Source organism: Mobula hypostoma, chromosome 2, assembly GCF_963921235.1.
Source record: "Mobula hypostoma chromosome 2, sMobHyp1.1, whole genome shotgun sequence".
NCBI lineage: Eukaryota > Metazoa > Chordata > Chondrichthyes > Myliobatiformes > Myliobatidae > Mobula > Mobula hypostoma.
The window spans coordinates 96,947,800-96,966,484 of NC_086098.1; the positions used below are offsets into that span (position 1 = coordinate 96,947,800).

The window sequence follows — 18,685 nt, forward strand, 5'->3', positions numbered from 1 at the left end:
GCCTTTTTGAAGCAATTGGGAACTTCCGCCCAGTAGCAATGAGAGGTTGAAAATGTCCTTGAATACTCCCGCTAGTTGGTTGGCATAGGTTTTCAGAGCCTTACCAGGTACTCCATCAGGACCTTCCGCCTTGTGAGGGTCACCCTCTTTAAAGACAGCCTAACATCGACCTGTGAGACAAAGATCACAGGGTCATCAGCTGCAGCAGGAATCTTCACAGCTGTGGTTGTTTTTCCTTTCAAAGCGTGCACAGAAGGCACTAAGTTCATCTGGTAGTGAAGCATCACTACCACTCATACTATTGGGCTTCGCTTTATAAGAAGTAATGTCTTGCAGACCCTGCCAGAGTTGCCGTGCATCTGATGTCTCCTCCACCCTCATTTGAAAATGTCTCTTCGCCCTAGGAATAGCCCTCCACAAATCATAACCTGGCTTTCTGGTACAGGCCTGGGTTACCAAATTTGAATACCACAGATCTAGATTGACGTGCCTCCTGCTTCATCCACGTCTTTTGGTTTGGGAATCTACAGTAAGTCTTTGTTGGCACACACCCATCCACATAGGTTTTAATGAAGTCGGTAACAACTGCAGCATACTCATCCAGATTCAAAGATGAATCCCTGAATACAGTCCAGTCCACCAATTTAAAGTAGTCCTGTAGGTGCTCCTGTGCTTCACTTGTCCAAACCTTCTTGGTCCTCACTACTGGTGCTGCAGTCTTCAGTCTCTGCCTGTACACAGGGAGTAGAAGTACAGCCAGGTGATCAGACTTCCCAAAGTGAGGGCATGGAACAGCACAGTAGGCATTCATAATGGTGGTGTAACAATGGTCCAGTGTGTTCCCTCTGGTATGGTAAGTGATCTGTTGATTGTAATTGCTTAGTGATTTTTTAAAAATTTCAGACTGGCCTGGTTAAAATCCAAAACAATGGTGAAGGCATTAGGGTACACTGTTTCATGTGTAAACATAGAAACAGAAAACATAGAGCACAATACAGCCCACAAAGCTGTGCCGAACATGTCCCCACCTTGGAACTACCTAGGCTTTACCCATAGCCCTCTATTTTTCTAAGCTCCATGTAGCCGCCCAGGAGTCTCTTAAAAGACCCTATCATTTCCGCCTCCACCACCACTGCTGGCAGCCCATTCCACACACTCACCACTCTGTTCTAAAAAAAAATTAATTTACCTGACTTCTCCTCTGCACCTACTTTCAAGCACTTCAAAACTATGCTGTCTCGTGCTAGCCATTTCAGCCCTGGGAAAAAGCCTTGACTATCCACATGATCAACGTTTCCATGTTGATCCCATTGCTCAGATCATCTAAAACCTGATTGACATTTGCTGAGATGGAATGTATACTTACCAAAATGATCCATGAGATCTCCAGTGGTAGGTAAAAAGGACGGCACTTAACTGCTAGATATTCCAGGTCTGGCGAGCAGAGTTGGGACAGCACTGATATATTTGTGCACCGAGAAGAGTTGATCATGAGGCATACTCCTCCACCTCTACTTTTGGGAGACTCAGTTGGTCTATCCTGACAGTGTATAGTAAACCCTTCGATCAGAATCACTGCATCTGGTACGGAAGGGGTTAACCAGGATTCCGTGAAATGAAGGACACATGCGGTCCTAATATCTCTGCTCCAGCACCCTAGCTCTGAGATCATCGATCTGATTCACCAGAGACTGCATGTTTGCCAGCGAGTATCTATATTTACCAGCAATTGGTCTATAGGTTGTTATGCATTTCAAGTTCTCATCCAGATACATCTTGAGACATGAGAATATCTATCACCATCACTTTACTGTTTCAGATTGCAGCTACCCTCCGTTAGGAAATTTCTTTTCTTCAGAACCTATGTAATTATCTTACTACTCACAAATCTGAAAGTTGCTCACTATCAATCTTATCTATGGCTTTCATAACATTGTAACCAGCTGTCAAATTTTGTCTAAAATGTGTCCTCTGTTAAACAACCCCCCCCCCCCACCTTCAACCTGATTTTCTTCTAATGTCTTCTATGGCAGCTAAAAATTCTGGTAAACTCCTTTGCATCCCCTCCAATCTAATTATGGCTTGGCAAACAGAATTACACACAGTATGTCAGCATCCATATGCTTTCCAAGCTGCCGCCTTTAGAGTACTGTGGATAGAACTTTGTATACAAAGTTCTACCTGTTCCTCAATTCTCCCTAGAACCCAACCATCTATTTGACCCTTGCTGCACTCATTTTTCATCTCATCAATAACACACACTATCTTCCTCATTACCAACACCAGCACCAATCTTTGTCATCCACAAAACACCATACCTCCTACATTCATATCCAAACTATTTAGCTTGCTTTACAGATATCCATGTAAACTACATCAACGCATTAACCTCAGTGTATGTTCTCTAACCCACCCCTTCCTGTCATCCAAATTTTAATGATCTAGATTTGTTATATATCCATTAAAAAAACTATCAAAAGTTTAACCAAAATTTTAAAAAAACTATTAATCAGATTCATTGACCATCCCTTCATTGTGAAAAGATTTAAAAGGCAAATAATCAGCTAAACATGTAGTGAATTTCTTATGATTTGATTTACCCAGATCTGAGAAGAATTGGTACTTATCAAATTAACATCATGCTTTAATTTTTTACCAAACGGTTTATTATTTCCAAATTATTGGTTAGTACTTGGATTACAGTATTTTCCCCAACGTAGTTTGTTTCATTCTTTGTTCCCATTAATCTATGGTCTGCCCCACTCTCCTATCAGATTCCTTCTTCACCTTTGTCTCTTCCACCCATCACCTCCCAGCTTCTCACATCATTTCCTTACATACACCCTTCACCTCTCTCCCCTTCCCTCTCTTACCTTGCCTCACCCATTATCTGACAGCTTATGTTCCCTCCCCCCTACCCCCTTTTATTCTGGCTTGTGACCTCTTCCAATCCCAATGAAGGGTTTTGGTCTGAAATGTCAACTGTTTATTTCCTTCTGCAGATGCTACCTCACCAGCTGAATTGCTCCAGCATTTTCAGTTTCGCAAGTCATTCCCTGCATGTTATTTGCCTCAGTTCAAAGGAAGCTATTTTCCCTTTGAATCAGCTATAGATTCTGTCTCCTTTATCATTGCAAGTCAGATCAGCAGCAAATAAAAATTGTTTGTGCAAGGGAATCATGTTATGCCAATTGCACAGAATTGACCTGACCTGTCAAAGCAGAAAAGTACAGTGTATGCTGTTACTTCATATTTGCTTATAGAACTTAAAAATACTGGCCAAGTCTATCCCCGAAGTCATGAGAAAGTACAACAGAGCAAAGTCTTAAAAAATATACACAGACATGGTGGAGGATTACAAATACCTGGGGATACGAATTGACAATAAACTGGACTGGTCTAAGAACACTGAGGCTGTCTACAAGGAGGGTCAGAGCCCTCTCTACTTCCTGAGGAGACTGAGGTCCTTTAACATCTGCCGGACGATGCTGAAGATGTTCTACGAGTCTGTGGTGGTCAGTGCTATCATGTTTGCTGTTGTGTGCTGGGGCAGCAGGCTGAGGGTAGCAGACACCAACAGAATCAACAAACTCATTCGTAAGGCCAGTGATGTTGTGGGGATGGAACTGGACTCTCTGATGGTGGTGTCTGAAAAGAGGATGCTGTCTAAGTTGCATGCCATCTTGGACAATGTCTCCCATCCATGACATAATGTACTGGATGGGCACAGGAGTACATTCAGCCAGAGACTCATTCCACCGAAATGCAACACAGAGCGTCATAGGAAGTCATTCCTGCCTATGGCCATCGAACTTTACAACTCCTCCCTTGGAGGGTCAGACACCTTGAGCCAATAGGCTGGTCCTGGACTTATTTCATAATTTACTGGCATAATTTACATATTACTATTTAACTATGTATGGTTTTATTACTATTTATTATTTATGGTGTAACTGTAACGAAAACCAATTTCCCCCGGGATCAATAAAGTATGACTATGACTATGACTATGACTAAATAAAAGCTCAAAATGCTAGATGCACTCAGCAAGTCAGGCCACATCTGTGGAAAGAGAAACAAAGTGAATTTTTCAGGTCCAAGACAGGAACGAGCTTCAACTTTTATCTGAGGTCCAATTGGTCATTTTGCTGAAGATGTTGCAATTCTTAGTGCTCACACAGATCCTTTCCGATCTTGGTTCAATAGTGACATAACAGCAATCAGTAAAAACCAAACTAGCAGCAGCTGGTGTTATAGATCAGTTAATACACGTAGTCATACCTTAGTGCAGTTAGCAGCTTTTGGCTCAAGTTCTTGGACAGTTGTGATTTGTTTCAGAAAGTCTGATTCCTGCATGCCAGGCTGTGATCCACCTCGTCTGAAGACGGCTTTAGGATTTGATAAAATAACTTTCAAATTCACAGCAAATCCTATATGAAAACAAAACGAGAACTTGCTTTTGTATTTAAAAACAAATGGGGTTGCTTGGGAGCAATCATGCTGTCTAGAAATCCTTCCATGATGTGTTTGTATGGTAGCTTTCTGCTTTTTATGTACCATTTACCATTTGCACTGGAGTGATCAGCCAAAGTGGTTTTGAGTGATCTCTTGCCCATGCCAATGTAAAAGGCAAGTAGACCTACTTGTTTTCGTGTGCACAGTTGATCATGCCAATTCTAAAGATGGAGAATGCTAACTAAAGTAAGTTGGGTTCTTTTCTACGTGGGTTCAATTTCCTCCGCCATCTGTAAGAAATTGTACATTTTCCCCATGACCCAGTGAGTTTCCTTTGGGTGCTCCCACGGTCCAAAGATTTGCTGGTTGGTAGGTTAATTGGTCATTGTAAATTGTACTGTGATTAGGCTAGGATAAAATCAGGGGTTTGCTGGGAGGCGTGGCTCAAAGGGCCGTCCTGTATCTCAATAAGTATATGACAGAGCATGATCCATTCAGTCCGTATCCACAGTAAGCTGCAAATAAATGAAGCCTGCACTAGATTGAAAGGGCTCCACAAAAGTTTACCTTTTTTTTATTAAATCCACAGCTATTAGTAGGCTTTGAGTTTTAAATGATTGATCATATAATAATTATTTAGAAACATAGAAACATAGAAAATAGGTGCAGGAGTAGGCCATTCGGCCCTTCGAGCCTGCACCGCCATTTATTATGATCATGGCTGATCATCCAACTCAGAACCCAGCCTTCCCTCCATACCCCCTGACCCCTGTAGCCACAAGGGCCATATCTAACTTCCTTTTAAACATAGCTAATGAACTGGCCTCAACAGTTTGCTGTGGCAGAGAATTCCACAGATTCACCACTCTCTGTGTGAAGAAGTTTTTCCTAATCTCGGTCCTAAAAGGCTTCCCCTCTATCCTCAAACTGTGACCCCTCGTTCTAGACCTCCCCAACATCGGGAACAATCTTCCCGCATCTAGCCTGTCCAATCCCTTTAGGATCTTATACGTTTCAATCAGATCCCCCCTCAATCTTCTAAATTCCAACGAGTACAAGCCCAGTTCATCCAGTCTTTCTTCATATGAAAGACCTGCCATCCCAGGAATCAATCTGGTGAACCTTCTTTGTACTCCCTGTATGGCAAAGATGTCTTTCCTCAGATTAGGGGACCAAAACTGCACACAATACTCCAGGTGTGGTCTCACCAAGGCCTTGTACAACTGCAGTAGTACCTCCCTGCTCCTGTACTCGAATCCTCTCGCTATAAATGCCAGCATACCGTTCGCCTTTTTCACCGCCTGCTGTACCTGCATGCCCACTTTCAATGACTGGTGTATAATGACACCCAGGTCTCGTTGCACCTCCCCTTTTCCTAATCGGCCACCATTCAGATAATAATCTGTTTTCCTATTTTTGCCACCAAAGTGGATAACTTCACATTTATCCACATTAAATTGCATCTGCCATGAGTTTGCCCACTCACCCAAGCTATCCAAGTCACCCTGCATCCTCTTAGCATCCTCCTCACTGCTAACACTGCCACCCAGCTTTGTGTCATCCGCAAACTTGGAGATGCTGCATTTAATTCCCTCATCCAAGTCATTAATATATATTGTAAACAACTGGGGTCCCAGCACTGAGCCTTGCGGTACCCCACTAGTCACCGCCTGCCATTCTGAAAAGGTCCCGTTTATTCCCACTCTTTGCTTCCTGTCTGCTAACCAATTCTCCACCCACACCAATACCTTACCCCCAATACCGTGTGCTTTAAGTTTGCACACTAATCTCCTATGTGGGACCTTGTCAAAAGCCTTTTGAAAATCCAAATATACCACATCCACTGGTTCTCCCCTATCCACTCTACTAGTTACATCCTCAAAAAATTCTATGAGATTCGTCAGACATGATTTTCCTTTCACAAATCCATGCTGACTTTGTCCGATCATTTCACCGCTTTCCAAATGTGCTGTTATCACATCCTTGATAACTGACTCCAGCAGTTTCCCCACCACCGACGTTAGGCTAACCGGCCTATAATTCCCCGGTTTCTCTCTCCCTCCTTTTTTAAAAAGTGGGGTTACATTAGCCACCCTCCAATCCTCAGGAACTAGTCCAGAATCTAACGAGTTTTGAAAAATTATCACTAATGCATCCACTATTTCTTGGGCCACTTCCTTAAGCACTCTGGGATGCAGACCATCTGGCCCTGGGGATTTATCTGCCTTCAATCCCTTCAATTTACCTAACACCACTTCCCTACTAACATGTATTTCGCTCAGTTCCTCCATCTCACTGGACCCTCTGTCCCTTACTATTTCTGGAAGATTATTTATGTCCTCCTTAGTGAAGACAGAACCAAAGTAATTATTCAATTGGTCTGCCATGTCCTTGCTCCCCATAATCAATTCACCTGTTTCTGTTTGCAGGGGACCTACATTTGTCTTTATCAGTCTTTTCCTTTTTACATATCTATAAAAGCTTTTACAGTCCGTTTTTATGTTCTCTGCCAGTTTTCTCTCATAATCTTTTTTCCCCTTCCTAATTAAGCCCTTTGTCCTCCTCTGCTGAACTCTGAATTTCTCCCAGTCCTCAGGTGAGCCATTTTCTCTGGCTAATTTGTATGCTACTTCTTTGGAATTGATACTATCCCTAATTTCTCTTGTCAGCCACGGGTGCACTACCTTCCTTGATTTATTCTTTTGCCAAACTGGGATGAACAATTGTTGTAGTTCATCCATGCAACCTTTAAATGCCTGCCATTGCATATCCACCGTCAATCCTTGAAGTGTCATTTGCCAGTCTATCTTAGCTAATTCATGTCTCATACCTTCAAAGTTACCCCTCTTTAAGTTCAGAACCTTTGTTTCTGAATTAACTACGTCACTCTCCATGTTAATGAAGAATTCCACCATATTATGGTCACTCTTACCCAAGGGGCCTCTCACGACAAGATCGCTAATTAACCCTTCCTCATTGCTCAAAACCCAGTCCAGAATAGCCTGCTCTCTAGTCGGTTCCTCGACATGTTGGTTCAAAAAACCATCCCGCATACATTCCAAGAAATCCTCTTCCTCAGCACCTTTACCAATTTGGTTCACCCAGTCTACATGTATTTAAGAGTGGACATGTGGCCAAGTGGTTAAGGCATTGGACTAGCGACCTGAAGGTCGTGAGTTCGAACCCCAGCCGAGGGAACGTTTTGCGTCCTTGAGCAAGGCACTTAATCACACATTGCTCTGCGACAACACTGGTGCCAAGCTATATGGGTCCTAATGCCCTTCCCTTGAACAACATTCATGCCGTGGAGAGGGGAGACTTGCAGCATGGGCAACTGCTGGTCTTCCATACAACCTTGCCCAGGCCTGTGCCCTGGAGAGTGAGGACTTTCCAGGCGCAGATCTATGCTCTCGCAAGACTAACGGATGCCTTTAATTAACTTATTTAAGAATTTATGCATCGTTCTGAACCATAACAGTTCCATTAGTTTTAAGCAATTTTACTAGTCCATTTTAAATTGTGTAAGTGAGGTGCTTGCATTAAAAAAAGTTTTTCTCATGATAAATCTATTCTTTTCTCAAAAATACACTTTGCTTTGTTACCCACTTTTTAAAATTTCATGCACTTTATAAACAGAGTTAAACACAAAAGATTTTATGTTAATGACTATACAACTGAATTTCAGGTGGCAAGTCAGTGTGGCAGGTGTAATGTCACATGCGTTTTACATTGTGCCCTTGTGCAAAACTTACCGCCATCATTTGCAGTTTTATCAGTTTTCAATGGGGATAAAACAGTCATAGAAAACAATCACGTTTGCCTGGAAATCTAAAGTCCAGTGGTTGCTGAAGATGTACTGCTTGCATCCCAAAAGAAAATCATCCCTGAAGGTCGGTCTTTGTATTTGGAAAAGCTACTGCTGTTGTAACCATGCATGCTGCAATTATTTGGGAGTCTCTGCCTTCTCAAGTAAGGATTATTATTGATGAGAGGGTTAGAGAACTGAAAATAAATGAAAACTTAATCTGGTGATTTGAGATTTACACCCTTGTATAATTTGATCATCTGATTTTTGAAGTGACATTATTTATTTATGGTATGTCCATACAATGCATGTTATTGATGATTCAATTATCTGAAATATAACCTTGGGAGATGCAGTTCATCAAATTCCATCCCCGTCAATGCTTTCTGAGTCCGACTTCTACACAAGAGTTTTCAATCTCATAAGGATTCCTCGTAACTGCTAAGAAATTTATGTTTGACTCAAAGCAAAAGTTGAAATAACAATATTGTAAAATAATGGTATTAAAATGTAAAGGAAGAAAGGACTTTTATCATTACGATTTCCTCTGTTCAGTGTATTAAAACAAGACAGCAATGTGACAATATGACAATATTGGACAATATGAGTGAGGTTGATGTTCTGGAGCATGTTGATATTAAGGGAGAGGAGGTGTTGGAGTTGTTAAAATACATTAGGACGGGTAAGTCCCTGGGGCCTAACGGAATATTCCCCAGGCTGCTCCACGGGGCAAGGGAAGAGATTGCTGAGACTCTGGCTAGGATTTTTAAGTCCTCGTTGTCTACAGGAATGGTACTGGAGGATTGGAGGGAGGCAAATGTTGTCCCCCTGTTCAAAAAAGGTAGTAGGGCTGGTCTGGGTAATTATAGACCAGTGAGCCATACGTCTGTGGTGGGAAAGCTGTTGGAAAAGATTCTTAGAGATAGGATCTATGGGCATTTAGAGAATCATGGTCTGATCAGGGACAGTCAGCATGGCTTTGTGAAGGGCAGATCGTGTCTAACAAGCCTGATAGAGTTCTTTGAGGAGGTGACCAGGCATATAGATGAGGGTAGCGCATTGGATGTGATCTATATGGATTTTAGTAAGGCATTTGACAAGGTTCCACACGGTAGGGTTATTCAGAAAGTCAGAAGGCATGGGATCCAGGGAAGTTTGGCCAGGTGGATTCAGAATTGGCTTGCCTGCAGAAGGCAGAGGGTCATGATGGAGGGAGTACATTTAAATTGGAGGGTTGTGACTAGTGGTGTCCTACAAGGATCTGTTCTGGGACCTCTACTTCTCGTAATTTTTATTAACGACCTGGATGTGGGGGTAGAAGGGTGGGTTGGCAAGTTTGCAGATGACACAAAGGTTGGTGGTGTTGTAGATAGTGTAGAGGATTGTCGAAGATTGCAGAGAGACATTGATAGGATGCAGAAGTGGGCTGAGAAGTGGCAGATGGAGTTCAACCTGGAGAAGTGTGAGGTGGTACACTTTGGAAGGACAAACTCTAAGGCAGAGTACAAAGTAAATGGCAGGATACTTGGTAGTGTGGAAGAGCAGAGGGATCTGGAGGTACATGTCCACAGATCCCCGAAAGTTGCCTCACAGGTAGATAGGGTAGTTAAGAAAGCTTATGGGGTGTTAGCTTTCATAAGTCGGGGGATAGAGTTTAAGAGTTGCGATGTAATGATGCAGCTCTATAAAACTCTGGTTAGGCCACACTTGGAGTACTGTGTCCAGTTCTGGTCACCTCACTATAGGAAGGATGTGGAAGCATTGGAAAGGGTACAGAGGAGATTTACCAGGATGCTGCCTGGTTTAGAGAGTATGCATTATGATCAGAGATTAAGGGAGCTAGGGCTTTACTCTTTGGAGAGAAGGAGGATGAGAGGAGACATGATAGAGGTGTACAAGATAATAAGTGGAATAGATGGAGTGGATAGCCAGCGCCTCTTCCCCAGGGCACCACTGTTCAATTTCAAGAGGACATGGCTTTAAGGTAAGGGGTGGGAAGTTCAAGGGGGATATTAGAGGAAGGTTTTTTACTCAGAGAGTGGTTGGTGCGTGGAATGCACTGCCTGAGTCAGTGGTGGAGGCAGATACATTAGTGAAGTTTAAGAGACTACTAGACAGGTATATGGAGGAATTTAAGATGGGGGGTTATATAGGAGGTAGGGTTTGAGGGTCAGCACAACACTGTGGGCTGAAGGGCCTGTACTGTGCTGTACTATTCTATGTTTTAATGTAGTATTTTCAACATTTTTTAATTTTGTGAGGTTTTGAATGAATCGAAAATGGACTGCAATCAATTTTGAGCTTAGGAGGACGAAGGCACTTAACGGAAACTCCTTTGCTTGTATCTTCAGAAATAGCTCAATTTCTATCTTTAATATCTCTATTTTTCTCTTTTCAGGGTTCTTTTGAAGACCCTGATCTAGAGTTACATGCTGACTTCAGTTTTTTGTGGGAATGGGACCCGCTCTCAGGGTCTCATGACTGGCTGGTATTTGATATACCAAGGACACGGTCTAGAAGACTAGCGCCTTCAGGGTTCCAGGATTTTGTGACTCTGGAGGCGGGCAGACATGAGGCTGGTGCCGCTGCAGAAAACTGGTGTTTTGTGGGAGATGGACGATCGAAAGCAGCAAGCTGGCTGTGTGCCCAGAGACCTGAGTTCTTTGGGCACAGAGCTTGGAAGGAGCGACGCAACAGATTTTTAACACCATAAATCAGCGAGTTGTTTTGTTATGTCTCCCCTTTCGCTGTGAAATGGAGATACCTCTTTTTTCCTTATTAGGCAGGTAGAGAGCCTGTGGTGTGCTGAATACCTGGTAGTCTTTGGGGTACTGCAAGTTTGTGTCTTTATTGATGCTTTGCTGCACACTTGACTGCTTGGTGGGGGTGCCGTTGCTTTTTTTTGGGGGGGGGTTGTTGCTTTGCTGCTGCTTATGCATGGGAGGGGGAAGCTGGGGTTCTAACATTTAGCTGTCATTCATTCTTTGGGGCACTCTGTTTTCGTGGATGTTTATGAAAATGTATTTCAGAATGTATTTTGTATACATTTCTCTGACATTAAGTGTACCCATTGAAACCTATTGATTGCAAAAATGATGCCATAACTTGTGTTGGAATTACCAATATTCTACCGGTGTCCTGCAGAGCAATAGGGAGTGCATGTGTAAGGATTAGGGGAATGAGTATGAGAAGCATGCACAAATGTGTTGGGGAACCAACTGTGTGGTGGGGACCCCATGGGAAATTGGCACGTGTCACCCATGTACAGTGGCATGCAGAAGTTTGGGCACCCCTGGCCAAAATTTCTGTTACTGTGAATAACTAGGCGAGTAAAAGATGAACTGATTTCCAAAAGGCATAATGTTAAAGATGACACATTTCTTTAATATTTTAAGCAAGAAAACTTATTTTATTTCCATCTTTTACAGTTTCAAAATAACAAAAATGGAAAAGGGCCTGAAGCAAAAATTTTGGCACTCTGCATGATCAGTACTTGCAAAAGGCTTCTAGTTCTGTGAGATCCTTGGGCCGTCTTGCATGCACTGCTCTTTTGAGGTCTAGCCACAGATTCTCGATGATGTTCAGGTCAGGGGACTGTGAGGGCCATGGCAAAACCTTCAGCTTGCGCCTCTTGAGGTAGTCCATTGTGGATTTTGAGGTGTGTCTAGGATCATTATCCTGTTGTAGAAGCCATGCTCTTTTCATCTTCGGCTTTTTTACAGACAGTGTGATGTTTGTTTCCAGAATTTGCAGGTATTTAATTGAATTCATTCTTCCCTCCACCAATAAATGTTCCCCGTGCCACTGGTTGCAACACAAGCCCAAAGCATAATCGATCCACCCTTGTGCTTAACAGTTGGAGAGGGGTTCTTTTCATGAAATTCTGCACCCTTTTTTCTCCAAACATACCTTTGCTCATTGCAGCCAAAAAGTTCTATTCAAAAGGTTCAAAGGAACATCTAAACAAGCTTGATGTATTGTGGTCTAATGAAGTTAAAATAGGACTTTTTGGCCGCAATGAGCAAAGGTATGTTACTTAAGCCAGAGTGCCTGGGCAAAAGTTAACCAAAACCATTTCTCTGATACTAGTGAATGCAGAAAATAGGTATGAGCTTCAAACCAGAATGACTCACTGAACATTTTTAAATGTAATGGAGCTGGTGTTTGCCTACCTGCCATATCGATGGCGAAGGGTCTGTCTGGTCTCCAGCCTGTATACCAGCCCACCACGTGGCCTTGTTCCACAAGTGGCCGCTCATACCGACGGCCCCCAGCCAATCCCACCGGCCAGACAGCCACCTTTTTGGTGTAACGCATCTAGAAAAGCACCAAGGCAAGCAAATGATTAACCAGCAAGTGCAGGAATTGCCTTCACTAGCAGAAGAAGTGAATGATATAGTTGGATAATACAGTAACATTTTTCCTGTCCTCAGTTGTACAAAAGGCTTTGGGACCACTCCCTACTTCTGAACACTCCTCTGGCAGATGATACTGAGTCAATCCACATCTGATGCACACTGTTCAGCAACTGGTTGGTCAACATACTGTGTACATTCACGTGCAGGGAAGTAATCACTAGCTTGCTCACATCCCTATTAAAGCCCTCCCCAACACTGAGCACACTTAGAAGGAGGTTTGCCACAAGAAAGCAGCAGCCATCCTCAAGGACCCCCACCATCCAGACCATTTCTCTTCTCGCTGATGCCACCAGGAAGGAGATACAGGAGACTTGGGTCCCACACCACCAGGTTCAAGAATGATTATTACCATTTAATCATCAGGCTTCTGAAGCAGCACAGATAGTATAGCTCACCTCAACTCTGAAATGATTCCACAGCCTATGGACTTAATTTCCTATTATTACTTATTTACCTTTTTTTTGTATTTGCAGCTCGTCCTCTTTTGCTCTTTGTCAATCTTTGTGATTCTATTGTAAGCTTTGTTCTGTAAATGGTGACATATACGTGACCCTGGGCCTTTTATGTCTTGGCAAAGGCCATCAGGTATTCTTCAGAGCGTGCTGTGATGGCGTTGTCAACTACATACTTTGAAGGTATTCTTCAGAGCGTGCTGTGATGGCGTTGTCAACTACATACTAAAGCTCCATGATAGTGGTGGTGCTGACCTTGTTCTTGGCCTTGAACTGCTTGAGGTTGAAATGATTAGATTAGATTATGAAGACACGCAGTCCTCTTTTATTGTCATTTAGTAATGCATGCATTAAGAAATGATACAATATTTCCTCCGGTGTGATATCACAAAACACAGGACAGACCAAGAATGAAAAAAACTAACAAAACCACATAATTATAACATATAATTACAACAGTGAAACAATACCACAACTTGATGAAGAAGTCCATGAGCACAGTAAAAGTTCAAAGTTTCTCAAATGTCCCACATCTCACGCAGACGGAGAGAAGGAAGAAAAACTCTCCCGGCCATACCCGACCACGGTCCGACTCCGAGTCATCCTAAAACTTTGAGCTCTGATCAGCTCTCCGACACCAAGTACTGAGCACCATCACTCTCTGAAGGATTCGACCTCCTTCTCGGTCGCCAACAGTGGGAAAAGCCGGGGATTTTGAGGCCTACCCTCCGAAAGATTCCCGACCGCGCAGTAACGACAGCAGCAGACGAGCGTTTCGGAAATTTTTCCAAATGTTCCTCTGTGCTTTCACATCCATCTTCATCAAATCAGAATTGTCCACAGCCCCTATTTAACAGATATTTTTCATCGGAGGGCTGCGCACGCGCGGCACGCTGCTTCTCTTCTCCTTCCGCCGATTGCTGTGCATTCTATGTATGATTGGGATTCCCTGTGGCAGGTCTTGGCCAAAGGGGTGAGGGATGGGAGTAATAAAGATGGCAAATAGGGTGGGCACAATGATGCAGTCCTGTGAAGGGTTCTGATTCAACAACGCTGTTGCTGAGAACATGCCATGCAATAACCTCAATATCGGTAAGTACTTTTTGGGTCAGCTATGTCTTGAAAATATATGTCAGAGAGCTTGGAAGTCTATGTCAGGATTACATTCGCCACCACCGAATTGCCATTCATCCAGCTCTCCATAAAAGTTGATGATATGGCCCTTGAAAATCTAGACCACTTTCCATTCCTTGGCAGCATTCTTTCCTCAAAGACAGTCACCGATTCAGAGATATACCACTGCTTGAGTAGTGCTTGTGGAAGTTCTGTGAGATTAAGGATAAAAGCCCTTGAAGACCAGGCCCAAACAAAACTTTTGTTTCTTTCGACATTAGCATGATGAGGCTACATTCAGGGTGGAGGCGCAACACCTTATATTCTGTCTGGAGAGCACCCAACCAAGAGTGGGCATGAATATTGATTTCTCTTTCTGGGAAAAACAATCTCCTCCCCCTCCCCTCTTCTTCTATTACCAACTCCGGCTTCTTACCTATTCTCACCTCTCCACCTTCCCTTTCTCCTATTAGATTACTTTAGCTCCAGCCCCCTACCTTTCCCACCCAGCTGCCTTCACCTATCACCTTCTGCTATCCTCCATCCCTCCCTCCCCTCCAGCCCCCTACCTTTCCCACCCAGCTGCCTTCACCTATCACCTTCTGCTATCCTTCTTCCCTCCCTCCCCCACCGCCCACCTTTTTATTTTGGCATCTTCCCCCATCTTTTCCAGTCCTGAAAAAGGATCTCGGCCCAAAACATCAACTGTTTGTTCATTTCCATAGATGCTGCCTGACATGTTGTGTTCCTCCAGCACTTTTGTAGAGTACTTTAGATTTTCAGCATCTGCAGAATTTCTTCTGTTTATAATCTCTGGCAATGCTTAATTGTAAAAATAACTGGAGCACCCGAAGATCTGACCAGTGACAAAATGCAAAAAGACAGAACTGCCCCTAAGGGCCTTTTGGATGGAGAGGTGACAGCCACAGCATTCTTTCTTTCTGCATGTGATACAAAAACTTTTAGGTGATCTTGACTTTCTCCCATTCATATTGAATTTTAATGAAGGAGGTTTTGAAGTTTGTGCATCGGGTTCTCATATTCAATATTGCTCATAATCAGAGAGTGATTGTTAATCAGGACCATATAAAGAGTACAAGTATTAACAGAAACTATCATGTTAATTGTTTGTAAGCTTACATTTAAATTGTCTTTCCTACATTACAATGAGGAGCTGAATGATGGAGCATCTACAGTCGGTACCTGAGAGCCCTGGAACAATACCACCAAAGATCCTTATGAAAGATTGAGCATCAGCTGGAAGGGCAAACACATAAACAAACTCCAGCACACTGGAGGAGGCCAACATGAACAGCATCTCCACTACAATAAAGCAATACCAATTCCGATTGATAGGTCATGTCATCCGGATGCCAAACTCTTGTATTCCCAAACAGATCCTTTACTCCGGGTTGAAGGAAGATCAGTAGGCCCTCAGTGGGCAAAGGAAACATTTCAAAGATAACATCAAAGTCAGCCTGAAGAAATTCAATATTACATCTAAAAACTAGGAAGACATTGCACTCAATACACCTGGAGGAAATTCGTTCAAGAGGGAGATGTAGTACACAAGAGCATGCTCTGTTGTGCTGGAGAACATGTGGCAGAGACTGAACAACCAGATTACCTACATTGTACCAGGTTTTTTTTGCACCGTTCTCTGTAAACTCTAGACTGTTGTGCGTGAAAATCCCAGGAAACCAGCGATTTCTGACATGCTCAAACCACCCTTTCTGGCATCAACAATCATTTCAGTCAAAGTCACTTAGATCATATTTCTTCCCCGTGCTGATGAACGACAACTGACCACGTCTGCATCTTTTAATGCATTGAGTTGCCAGCACGTGATTGGCTGATTAGATATTTACATTAACAAGCAGGTGGACAGGTGTACCAAACAAAGTGGCCACTGAGTGCATGTTGCGTAAGGACAGCCAGAGGAGTTGGTTAAAAACAAGGTCATGCTTGACCAAGTATGATTTAAACTCTTTGATACATGGATCTTCACAAATTCTCTCACAGAACCCTGCTATAAAGACAGAAAGCAATGAGAGGTGGAAAGCGTTGTTTTACAGAACTTCTGTTTTAGTAAAGCAGCCAGCATAATCAAAGACCCCACCCACCCTGGACATTCTTTCCTTTCCCCTCGTCCATCAGGCAGAAGAAACAAAAGCCTGAGTGTATGTACAAGGACAGCTTCTATAGTCCTGTTATAAGACTGTTGAATAGTCCCTGATAAAATGGTGTCTTGACCTCACGATCTACTTCATTATGATCCTTCACCTTAATGACTATCTGCACTGTACTTTCTCTGTAACTGTGGCACTTTATTCTGCATTCTGTTACTGTTTTATTCTGTACTACCTCAATGCACTGTTGTAATGAATTTATCTATTTGAACTGTATATGAGGCAAGTTGTTTTTAGAAGTTTTTTTTAAGAAAATGGGCCATTGTTTAAATAGAGTGCAGAGCAAAGCATGTTTTGCACTGCCATGTGTTGTTCTGCAGTTTGTTCAGAGAGCAATTAAAATCCCAGCTCATCTTTCAGATATGAGCTGGGAATACATGAGGATACAGTAGCAGCTGCCCGCTGATACACTGATAACTTCAAAAGTTGTTATAATTCCCTCAAAAATTCTGCAGGCTTGCCAAGTGTCATTCACAATAGATGAAGAGCATTACATAATTTCATACAAATTGTTTAGGAAACTAGCAATCTGGAGTATCACTCTGGTTATAAATCTCACTCCTAGCTACTCCCTTATGTACACCAATTCTCACTAGCTTTTATCAAAGGAGCCCATAAACAGATCACTACATTGGAGGAACCACTCGGATATATCACATTCCTCACATTAATGATCCTTTGGTGGACACAATCCCAAGGCAGCTGTGGGTAATTCTGGATTTGAATCCTAAAGCACCAACTTCTTCCTCTTTTGGAAAGCTCCTTAAAACCTTCAACTTTGACCAAGCTTTGGGTCATCTGATCAGACACCTCCAGCTGTGATTGGTCTCACATTTTGTTTGATCATATTCCTGCAATGTACCTTAAGGTATTAAAGTCACAAGTTGTTGATGTGCACCTTCCAGAGCATTCCTTTCAAGAAGCTTTAGCGTTTGAACCAAGGTCTTCCAGATTGCTTGGAGGAGCAAGTAGATGAGCCACATGTGAACATATCGCCATTTTTGTGGCTCTCCAAGGCACTGCCACTCATGATGATCAATAGATGTCTTTTGAGCATGGGAAGGGCTTGTCTAGTAGCAATGCTGTTCAGGAAACCTTCCTGCTACAAGATGTCTTTCCCGGCTACAAAGTTTTGCTAACAGTGTTTCTTGTTAATTCAGGGTTGAAAGTCAACAACTGATGTCTCAGATAACAAAAATACTTAACAGGAAAGAACATTAAAAAAAATGCCTTGTGTTTTGACCACAATGTTACTAGATATGTTTGGGCTTCAGATTCCTGCAGGCCTCCCAGTTCAATGTTCTTTTAATGAAAACTTGTAAGATACTTTGTTGCACTGACAAGTGCAGTGAGAGAAGCAGCAAACCTGCCCAAGGCAACACTGGCAATATGCCGACAAGTTCAACCATCAAATCATTCAGCCCACCCAAAGACTAGGCATTTTGGGGCACCTGGAATGGTAAAAACATGGGTAAACAACCAAGTTAGTGGAAATAATGTAGGAGATTTCACTTCAAACCTTCTCAATCCTAACCAAAATAGGGAAGGAGATAAACTAATTGGTTGTAACTAGCAGAATAGATAAGGGATAACCAGTGGAAAACAAAAGAATATACAAACCAGGAGCAGGAATGGGCTGCACACCTTCCTCCACTACTGAATAAGATCATAAGACCATAAGACAAAGGAGCAGAAGTCGGCCATTCGGCCCATCAAGTCTGCTCCGCCATTTTATCATGAGCTGATCCATTCTCCCATTTAGTCTACTCCCCCGCCTTCTCACCATAACCTTTGATGCCCTGGCTACTCAGATACCTATCAATCTCTGCCTTAAATACACCCAATGACTTGGCCTCCACTGCTGCCCATGTCAACAAATTCCATAGATTCACCACCCTCTGACGAAAAAAATTTCTTCGCATTTCTGTTCTGAATGGGCGCCTTTCAATCCTTAAGTCATGCCCTCTTGTACTAGACTCCCCCATCATGGGAACCAACTTTGCCACATCCACTCTGTCCATGACTTTCAACATTCGAAATGTTTCTATGAGGTCTCCCCTCATTCTTCTAAACTCCAAGGAATACAGTCCAAGACCGGACAAACGTTCCTCATATGTTAACCCTCTCCTTCCCGGAATCATTCTAGTGAATCTTCTCTGTACCCTCTCCAATGTCAGCACATCCTTTCTTAAATAAGGAGACCAAAACTGCCCACAGTACTCCAAGTGAGGTCTCACCAGTACCTTATAGAGC

General features: G+C 42.8%; 1 protein-coding gene across 1 annotated transcript in view; it reads right to left on the minus strand.

Annotated features, from left to right (window-relative positions):
• b3gat2 (beta-1,3-glucuronyltransferase 2 (glucuronosyltransferase S)) overlaps positions 1-18,685 on the minus strand; it is a 62,246-nt gene that overhangs the window by 3,090 nt on the left and 40,471 nt on the right. The window contains exons 3-4 of the mRNA XM_063040290.1: positions 12,433-12,577; positions 4,282-4,430 (exon numbers count right to left, since the gene is read on the minus strand). Coding sequence (XP_062896360.1) covers positions 4,282-4,430; positions 12,433-12,577 — 294 coding nt within the window. The remainder of the gene's footprint in view (positions 1-4,281; positions 4,431-12,432; positions 12,578-18,685) is intronic.